Raw genomic sequence first — 10,754 nt, 5'->3', positions numbered from 1 at the left:
ATAATAACCTTAATAATACATTTCTCTTTAGCTTTAGTATAGATCTTATAGCTTTAAATAGGAATAGCGTAAAAAAGCTTCATATAAGTTTTAAGTTATATAAAAAGCTAATACAAAATCAGTAATTATATTAAAGCAATAATATAAGAAAGATTTATCAAAACTTATTTATTAATATTATAATAAATAAAATAGTTATAACTTAAAAAAATAAACTTTTTATAATAGTAAACTATATTTCTAGTACTCTAATTAATTATTAGTTTTATAGAAATAGAATAATAAAAAAGTAATATTTATATTAATATAAGCAGACTTAATAGATTTATTAGAGTAATAGATATGCTAAGTGATATTATTTAAAAAAAGGTTAGTTTTATAGCTATAGAAAAGCAATAAAATAATGTATTTCGCTTAAAGATATTATAGTAAGCTATAATATTAATAAAGTGCTTAGCTTTAGCTATAGTAGTTATATATTTTAAATAGAAAACCTTATAAAGAAGTCTTTAGGTCTTATTTAAGAGGATATTAGTGAAAATAAACTAATATTTATAAAAGTTTTAATATAACGTTAGAAACACAATAAATAAATAACTAAACAATATATGAAAATAAATACTTATATAGTAAAATAAATAGCAAAAGACTAAATAAAGTTATAGAAAGGGTTATCCTTAAAATTAAATTTTTTAAAAATAGGCTTCTTACTATTGAAAAAGCTAATAAAATTAAAATAATTAGAGAATAAGCTTTTAATATTAATAAGAAGGAGAGAATTTATCTCTTTACTAAAATTAGAAATAGGAAGTTATATAAGGTTAATTGTAATGAAATAATAGGGAAAAAGTAAGTAATAATATATAAGAAGTACTATTTATAAAGACTAAATAGATAGTAGCTAAATCTATATAAATTAGCGCTTAATAGAGATTTAGATCTAACTAATTTATAGAACGAATAAACTAAAAATATATTAAAAGTATAGCTATAATAATAATAAATTAGTTAAATAATAATATAAAAAATTAAATAACTTATTACTATATAAATTAATAAGAGAAAAAAAAACTAAAAATAAACTAAATATAAAAAATCATGTTATTTTATTATTTACTTATAAGGTATAATATAGTTAATAGTTTAAATTAATAGAGTTTTAAGCCTACTCTTAGTCTATATTAACTAACTTTAGCTTATATTAAAAGTATATTTTTATAAAGGTTAAAGGGGGGGGGGGCATATATTATAAATTACGCCTACTTATTATATCTAAGTAACGCTATAAACTATTAGGAATTCTGCTTTTAGTGACTATATTTACTTAATAGGCGCCTTATACCTATTTTTCCTCTATATAAAGAGTATCCTAGAAACTTCTCTTCTTTAGCTTAGATTACTATAATTAAGATACCTTTAAGTTAAATAAACTAAGGGCCAGCCCCTTATAAAAAGTTCCTATAAGTATATAATTATTTATATATCTAGCTAACCTAAGTAAAAAGGCTTATAATAAGTATAGCTTTTTATAGAGTTAAGCTAATAAGCCTTATAAAGTAGGTTTTATTAATTTAGCGCTTTATCTATAATTAAATATATTTCATAAAGTTTAAGTTAGGCGATTAAGAGGGTTAATTAATAAGATAGATAATACTAAAGTTCTCTATTATTTAAGTTTTTATAATAATAATATTATAATATAAAGTATTATTCTGTTAAACGATAAATATATTAATAGACTTCTAAAAAAACTTAAAGATCAGTATAATATAATGAATATATAAAGCTGAAGTTATAATCTTTTATTTTTTATTTTAGATAATATTTAGGCTTTTATAGTAGCTTATTATATAGCTTTAGAATATCTATCTATAAAGCTTAACATATATTTTAGTAAAGTTGCTAGCATTTTTACCTTAATAAGCAAAAAGAATATATAAGCTAGTTTTAGATAAATAAGCTTTATACTTTTTAACCCTAAAATAGTTCTTTCTTACTTAGATTTCAAGCTAAAAATATTAATACTATCAAACTTATAGCTAATAGCTAAAGCTCTTAGGATATAAAGATACTAACTATAGTATTAGAGGGCGTATAAAGTGCTTCCTCCCTTACAAAGAAGATCTAAGCATATTAAAATAGCTTATTAACACCTTTATATATGGTAGTTAACCTATAAGCAAAAGGTATTAGTAAATTAGCCTACTAACTAGCTCTTATTAAAGCTAAGAACCATAGCTTTATATAGCAAATAAGGTATTAAGTAAGCGCTAAAAAGCAAAAAAGACCTAACTACATCTTAGAGGGTCACTTAATACTGCTGAAGCAGAGGCACTATAAGTAGAAAAAGGTAGTGTTAATTAATACTAGAGGAGAGAATAACCCTCAGAAGGAGGGTTATACAGAAGGTGCTGAACCACGCGCGCAACGCTATAGCAATTGCGGAAAGTCTGGACATAACGCACGAACCTGTGAAGTAGTTTGGGATAGTGATGAGGAAGAGGATGATATGTAGTTTTAATTGATTTCGTACGTTGTGGTTGAAATAACTTATACAAAAGGTTGAAAGGTAGAGGAAGGTGGCCGACTCGCTATGTTGGCCGACTCGCTATGTTGGCCGACTCGCTATGTTGGCCGACTCGCTATGCAAGTACGTTATATATTTATAGGGATTTTTAATATATTAAATATAAAAGTTTAAACTCTATAAATATAAGAAGGTATTTTGTTAGACTATAGAATATAAGACCTAAAAATTAATTATATTTATATTCCTATTATTATTATTTACTTTATTTATGTATAGTTTTAGCTGCTACTACTATAGCTTCTAGCTAGTAAGAAGACTATAATAATACTTTACACTTAGAACATTATACTAGAAAACTACCTTCTAAAATTAATATATTTAATATCTCATAAGCTATATATAGTAGTAGCAGTATAGGGGGGCTTTATTAAACATTAAGATATATTAGTAAAGTTATTTTTAAGTAGTTAGATCTATATTTTAAATATATAGTAATATTAACGCTAAATAGGGCCCCTAGCGTCAACTAAGGCTAGCCCTATCGTTCACTACAATACAATTAGCCTCCAGAAGGTCTTCCGCATGCAAAACCAGGCCCGAAGTACCACGCTTACAAACTTTCAGGGGGTGTATTATATGCCATCCGAATAGCCAGCGCGCAGATCACTCTATGCGGAACCGGAGCCTCCCTTCCAGGCCCCCGTGGGCCCCATCACGGCTCCACGATCTCTGCAGTGTTGGTTGGCAAACGCTTGCCGGCCGGAGTGTGAGTGCGCCTTACATACGTGTACAGAGGCATTTTCCCGTTTGCCAACTTGCTACGTTGACAACTCTTTTTACCGCAGTTTTGACTCACAAAGCGTTGTGCTGGGTCCCGAGAGGCAACAACAAGGACCAAAAAGGGCCCGCAGCAAACAGATAACGAAGAAGGAAAATCAGGGAATATGTTCCCACGGCAGCGGAGCCGAATACGCGCCGCGCCACCACTGCCGCCGTGCCCTGGCCACCTTCAAACCACCAATTGGCTGCCGGCATAAAGCCGCGCAGAGAAGGTCCCCTAGATTGCGCGAGATCCCAGGTGCCGCGAGACCCTGGAGGAACCGCTCCGCAGAGCTAAGATCGTCCCATTTTACACGTGCAGAAGACGGCAATATCTGTCCCCTCAGCGACATCTTGTGTGCTTGCTTGCTTGCTTTGCTCTTCGCCACAGAGCAATCCTAGAATTTGCATGTCTTGCCTCTCGCCACGAGAGCTTCTTTCGTTTTCGAGAGAAGAAGAAAAAAACAAGCCCCTGCAAAGTTGCTGCCCCAACCATAAGGTTACCGCAAAGGCAAAATCAACTGTCCCCTTATCGACCTCAGGGGTTGCACCTGGGCAGGGGAGGCTTGTTATCGCCACTGAGCTCTTCCTGGATGCCGCGTCTGTCACTGTCAAGGCTTGAACAAGAAAGCAGCTAGGTCCTTGGATTTACGTTAGAGTTGCCGTCTTTGCATTCGTCGATCATTTTCAGTTAGATAGACTTCACGCAAAGCGCATCCAATAGAGCACCGCCAAACAACTCTCTTCAACCCTGAACAGCTCTGGGGAAGAAGAGCCTCCGCCGTTTCACCTTGATATACGACACCGCGACAAAACTCCAGAATACTGGAGCTGCTTCACGTCACTCAACTTCCTTCGGTTGAACACTTGAACAGTTCTGATTTGAACGCCACTAAAATGCAATCTACCTGTGCCACAAGCCAAGGAGCCGGCGTCAGCTCTTGATGCCAGTAAAATAATCCAAAGAGGCTCTGCTCTGCCAATGCACGCGTTCTGCGCTGCCATGACGTACAACGTCTAGTAGTGTAACGACAAACGTGCACCATCGTCGAATAAAAAAAAAAAGATGACCGTGTTGTACATCCCATCAGAAATCGTATCCGATACTCCTGCCATCGTCAACTCCCTCCTTTTAAATACCGCAATGTCCATATAGCCAATCGTACTGCCCCCGTCTCGTTGTTCACATTGCTCATGACGTTTGCACATCAGAGACTCCGAGATGCCGGGCTTCGCATGCGTATTCTGTGGTATACAAGATGGGTGTCCCCATCGATAAGCAGTTTGCCGGAAGAGAAACACGGTCGACCAGCCGCTATTAGGTGGTCCAGGTAAGGACGCGAAATGACGCATCGGGACCTCGTCTTTTTAGTCCGTGAGGAACCTCAAAGCTTGACCTTCTGGCCAGTGAGCTTGTACCAGATGACGGCTAGGAGATCCTCCTTGAAGCGCTCCCAGGGATTGCGGTTCAGGTAATAGCTGAGCTCGCGGTAGTTGTACATCTCTCCCCAGCAGTCGCGGCCCCATTCGCATCCCGCCATGTTGACGACAAAGTCGCGATCCTTCTGGTCATAGTGGATGCGGGTGTCGTTGCCATTCTCGGAGCATGCGCCGGGCGGGAAGCTGTTAATCATGCGCTGGGGGAGGAACGCGGTGTGCTTGCGGATCCAGGGCTGAGTTGTGTACATCTGCTCCAACGCATCTTGCTCCTTGTGCTCCCACTCCATGTGCTTCTGCTCATAGGCGACCGGGTCCCACCAAATGTCCAGCATGCGATCAGCCCAGGCACTCCGTCTCACGAAGAAGGAGCCGAGGTTGAAGCCTGAGCAGTCCTGGGAGAGAATCAGATTGACAGAGTCGGACTTTCCGTCGCCAACAGGGCTTCGCGATTCTTCGTCGAGGTACGGATCGGTGAAGGGATGCGAGATGTTCAGCGGGTTGTACTCGTTGATGTCGCGGTAGACATGCTTGCTGATGTCGTTGAAAATGTGGTTCTGCAGGGGGTAGGAAAGCTCCATAACGTATGTGTTCAAGTCCAGCCACCAAACCCTGTGACGACTTGTCAGCTTGTGTTCACGTCATTTTTGTGATAAACCTACCACTCAGCCTTGGGGTATTTGCGGAAAGCGTGGCGAACGAAGTCGACTTTTTCCCAGCTCTCGCGCCATTCGTGAGCATAACGCTTCTTGGTGCTCATGTCGACAATCTCGAGATCGTATCCCCACCGGTATGCGTATTTCTTCTTGTTCCGCACGCTGTCTCGCTCAATGGCCCATTCGCGGGCTCCCTTCCACTCCATGACTCCGCCACCAATGTTCGCAGCCAGGATAATGACGTACTTCTCTCCGCCGCCCATCTTTCTTCGCCAATGGTGGACCAGGGCTGTTTACAGGTTAGCAACGGGGGAAGATGATTTTAGAAGGGTTCTGACCTGGCGTACGAGTTGTGTAGAAAATGGTGATTGAGAGCAGCAGGATGAAGAGGAGCAGCAGCCGCACTTTCATCTTCCTCCCCATGCGCGCAAAGACGCTCCGTATCCTCCCCGTCAAGGGAACCTTTTGCGCGCCCCACTGTGGCCTGCCCAGCTTCTCCTTCTCGGCGTACGGGGTCTGGTTGTTGAATCGTGGCAGGCTGCTCGATATGCGGCGCATGTGTCGTGTGAAGAAGCCCTGGTTCTGGGTGGAAAAGGAGGGATAGCCGTTCATGCCGCTTGGAGACCTCATCTTGGCGGTGTCCCAGGGTGCCGAGGCGCCGTTGGAAGCTGAGAAGCCTTTGCTCGGAGTCGTTCGACCGCTGGTGTTAATGGTCAAGCCAGGGCTGGCCCAACCACCTCCAGGTATAGGAGACGGGCTGCGGGAGAGGGACATTCCTGCGGTATTGGGGGTGCCTGCAGCGTTGAAAGAACACGAGAAGTCAGCAAGCGGGTCCTGTCATTTGGCTGTCCAACCCGTATTTGCGTCGGTGGCATGTCGGTGACGGGGGTGGTCAGGAAACAAAGAGATGGGAAGCATGGAGGTGTGCCACGGGCTGGAATGTGGATTGTGTGGTTTGCGGGCGAGGATGCAGATAGAGATGCAGACACAGAAAGGTGCATACACAGATACAGATACGGACACAGGATCGGGGGGCATGTCATAGCAAGGCGAGGCGAGGCGAGGCGACGTACCTGGGATCGGGGCGAGAGCAGGCGGTTGGCCGTGTCCGTGGCCTTGAACCCCCAGGAATTGAGGAGAGCCACGGTCAGGCCCGTCGACGGTGACAGCAAGGCCGCTTGAGGCAGAAGAGCGCCGCCGGTGGTGTGAGCGGGTTGGCCTTCGATCGCTGAAGGACGAAGAGGCGGCGAAGGGCTGTGAGGGATCCAGATTGAAGAATTGATGGGGGTTGTGACCAGATGGCACTCGAGCCGTCTGGTTACAACACACAATGGAGGATTGAAGGACGAGATAGACTCGCTAAATGTAGGTAGGGGACCTAAGGGGGTCTCCGTATCCGAAAAAGGGGAGGGGGTCCTCGTGGGCAAGGGACGGACGGGAGAGTGAGTCTGAGTGTCGTCCTGCAGTGGTAGCGCGGTGCGTGTGCCTGATGCCGGCAGAGTAACTTTTGGCGGGGGAGAGTGAGGCTGTACTGCTGTCCTGATGCCGGGAAGGTGCTATGCGCGAAGACGCCAAAACGTAAAAGCAAGGCCTAGGCCGTGAGGGATATGGTGGTATGGGTGGTTCTGGTGGTTCTGGGCGACGACGCTGTCCAGTCGGCTGCGTTGATATTACGGGACGGGGGAACAAACAGGAGAAGGAAAAAATTATTAGGGATGAGGAGCAGGGTGAGAGTGGAGGAAAGTCGTCTCCAGGCTGGGGGGGTTTCTTTGCTGGCAATGGAATCCGGGCGACTGGGGACAGAGGAGAACGCGGTGCTGGTGGTGGCTGCAGCGAACTGGCCTCCTGCTGCCACTGGCACTCGCACCTGGGGGGGTTTCCAGTGGAGTGGAGGGGACGGAGCAGCTGTGAGGTCACTGGCACTGGGGGGACAGGGACAGATGCCAACTCGGGAAAGAGGAGAGAAGAGAAAGAGAGAGAAATGCAGATGCAGTCAGCCAGACGAAAAAAAAGGACCACGGGGGCTTTTGCACATGCAAAGCGCTGACTCCTGTGACTCCAGGAAGGGAAGAAGGACGCCCGCCTTTTGTGTGAGTATTTGTTTTCCAGTCTCGTATCTGCAAAAGGAATGGGCAAACGGGCAAATAAAATAAGGGAGCCCTTCCACCCCCCTTCTCTCTAGACTCTGTCTCTCAGGTGCAGAGAGTGCCTGGCCCCAACCTCACTTTGGTAAGGTTTTTTCCTTTCCCTTTTTCTCTCTCGTGGTGCCAGCCGTACTGCTGCGTCCAATCTTTTTTCGGACGGGAGGGTCTCCTGGCCGCCAAGATGCGGTGGACCGCTGACATTACATCAGGCGCTCATGCGTCGTCACAGTCGAGACGGAGACGTAAGTAGATGACACATGGCTCCGACGCCCAGTTTGATATTAGGGACGGGTCTCATGTACCTGGAGGGCGGCCGCGTTCGAGAAGAATAAACTCTCAGGCGCCCCGAAACTCTCTGTCACCTTATTCGGACTCTCCAGCATACAAGTAGAAAGCCAGGGCGCGATTGCCGTCATCTGATTATTGTCCTGCGGGCTATGTCATCACCTAGGATCTCCTTATCTATAAAAAACAATGTTTGCAGGTCGGATTCACGTTAACTGAGCGATATGTCACGAATATCGACCGCAAAGGGAGGTGAAGAAACGGGCGAAATGACCAGACGAGATTGCGAACCGAACGATACTGACACCCAGGGATGACTTGATTGATGGCACAATTGGACTGGCTGAGGTAAGGAGGTCGGAGAAGTAATACAGCAACTTGTAAGTCAAGACACGAACGACTGGTCCTGCACCTCAGCAACTCGACTCAATTGAAGGATCACTATTGGAGCGCCGAGAGATCTCGCATGCGCTGAGCTGAGATGCTAGTGGTCGTGAAATGCTACTGGGCTGCCACTCGTCGTTAGCGCCCTGCATGGCAAGAATACCGCACCCATCACCATGTGCGAGGGTTGTAGTCAGCACATGCGTCAGACACGGAAGAGGATACGGTCATCGGCCGTTTTGTCTCGTGTCGGGCGCGGCCTCGCGATGTGCTTGGAAAGCGACAGTGAAGCCAAAAGACGAACGACTCGACAGTGATGCGCCATTGCACCTCCAAACAAAGTAGTTCTTGACGTGTTTGATCCTCCCGGTAGAGATTGCATTCTAGATCGAAGCGGAGCCAACCCCTCCTCTCGCCCTGCCATCCCTCAAGTCTGGGCCGCATTTCCGGTGACACAATCAAAGTTCAGACCTGGCCCTCCCGGTCTCGCAAACTGCGAGGTTGAGGGCGCCGGGACAATTCGAGTGTTCCGGGCGCCAATGCTTAAACCAACAGCCAATTGTCAACTTGTTCAAATTGAATTCCGCTGACTGTAAAAGACGGCGACGCCGAGAACACGTCCCGACAACAAAACACCCTTCGACCGGCCTTCCATGGCATTGTTGAGAACAAAGACATTTGAGCAATCTCAAACGCTCCAGTGCTGTTTTCTCTGTGTTGCCTCGTAGACGGCAACTTTTGCCAATTTATCCGTCGAACCCGTTGCGAGGCACCTTGTGCACAGCCACTTATGCTGCTGTCCGCCTGCCCAGCACCTGAGACCGGACGTGTCGGGTCCTCGCTCACCATCACCAGCCAAGACAGGTCCCAAGGCCGCGGGAATTAACGACGCACTCGGTTGGCACGTAGACGCAAGTGTCTGTCTACAGAATGAGATGGGGGATGGCGAGTCTGTGACTCTGTCACGTACGTGCCGTCCGAAGAAGCTCCAGCCGGCTAGACGTAGTACTGGAGAGTCGCGGACTCGACCACTTGTGATGCCGATGCCTCGTACGGAAGCGCTGTCAATTTGCATCCCGTTGCGAGTTGGTAGCTCAATTTCTCAATTGCCCCCACGCCATCTGAACACTTGGCAGGAGAACTGACGTGCGTCGAGGAGTTGACAAGTCAATAACGAGCTAGACCCCTTGCTCATGAGCTGCGACATGTTCCTTATAGACCTGTGTCTTCCTCAGACACTGTATGAGGTTAGGTTCGTTCGCCGCGTACGCCATTCCTCCCGCCCAACGGAAAGACGTTGTGTCCGCTTCGGAAATCCGTTGTGAGACTGCCGACGATGCGAAGATGGCCTTCGATGGCTTCCGAAATCCGACTGTCAGCTTGACCTGCAGATCCAGAGGCAAAGAAATATGTAGGCAAGGGGCTAAGGGAGGCACAACTCGGCCGGGAGAGCGGCAGCCTCCCGAGTATTCTCGAGACCTGTCTCGGCCCCCACTGCGCCGGTAGGAACACCACCTCAGGAGAAGGGGGGATTCCGTCCGCCGTAGGCATGCAGCGGTTGCATTAGGTAAGAACCTAAGTGGAAGATTATGTCAGCTGCAGCCTGCAACTTCCCCAGGCCGCAGTTCAATCGAACGTTCCCGGCAACCGTGCACGAGCCATTTGATTCATCGCGCCTTCCCAATGAACAACTTCAGTTCAATTTTTGGCAACGCAATATCGCCCAACTTGCCTCCTCCAGGCAATGCTTTGACCACGCGAGACGAGTCGCTGGCAAGCTCAGTCGAGCGTTGCATGCCGCAGAGCCATCCAGACGGCCACTAACCGCGGCCAATTGACTGGCCAGCAGCGCGGTCGCTTGTGCAGGCCCGAGAGCTGGTCAGCGGCACCAGAGCCAATCATTTTATCGCGATGGCCAACTGGGCGCCTACCTCATACTGCGACTGCAGCATCCAGCCAAACATCGTGAAGCCCAGCCATGACCCATGAACACACAATGCCCGCCTTGTGGTCAATCTCCCCAGTCATATAATGAAGCTAATCACTCCTGCCGCGCAAATGTGCTCCCTCCTGCTTGTTTCGCATTTCCAAAGGTGGCAGAACAGCTCTGGTGGGTGGTAACTGGTTTCCTTTTGTCACTCTCTTCTGGTCTCTGCTGCGTCTATTCACGACTCATCATCGAGTATTCCATTGAGCCATCCTTTGTCGATCGTTTCAGCACTCCTTCCAGGCACACTGTTCTTTCCCTCTTTCCACTTTTTCTTTCCATCTCCAATCACACCCTCTTTGACCACTGCAACCATCGCCTTGTCACGACTCGACTGGCTTCGAAGACAAAGAATTTTGCGTATGCCTTCACGAGCATCTCATCTATCTATTTCTTAACGGCTCGGCTTTTTGGTCACTCTCTTCCGAATTAAAAAATTGTCTGGACTCGAAATTGAAACGGCATTACTGTGACGTCCCGACACCTCACACCTACACATGAACAGCTCCAGT

The 10,754-nt window shown here is 45.8% G+C and overlaps 1 protein-coding gene across 1 annotated transcript; it reads right to left on the bottom strand.

The window, feature by feature from the left end:
• Positions 1–4,734: 4,734 nt before the first annotated feature.
• On the bottom strand, positions 4,735–6,216 carry MNN10 (putative alpha-1,6-mannosyltransferase MNN10; the record flags this gene model as incomplete). The annotated part of the gene is made up of 3 exons (XM_037315792.1): positions 4,735–5,398; positions 5,449–5,731; positions 5,790–6,216. 3 exons carry the CDS (start codon positions 6,214–6,216, stop codon positions 4,735–4,737), a joined length of 1,374 nt encoding a protein of 457 aa, XP_037184501.1.
• Positions 6,217–10,754: the final 4,538 nt, after the last annotated feature.

This window comes from Colletotrichum aenigma (genome assembly GCF_013390185.1).
Source record: "Colletotrichum aenigma strain Cg56 chromosome Unknown KSG_Cg56_contig01, whole genome shotgun sequence".
Taxonomy (NCBI): Eukaryota; Fungi; Ascomycota; class Sordariomycetes; order Glomerellales; family Glomerellaceae; genus Colletotrichum; species Colletotrichum aenigma.
The sequence above is the reverse complement of the archived record's forward strand: the minus strand, read 5'-3'. Positions and strand labels throughout refer to the sequence as shown.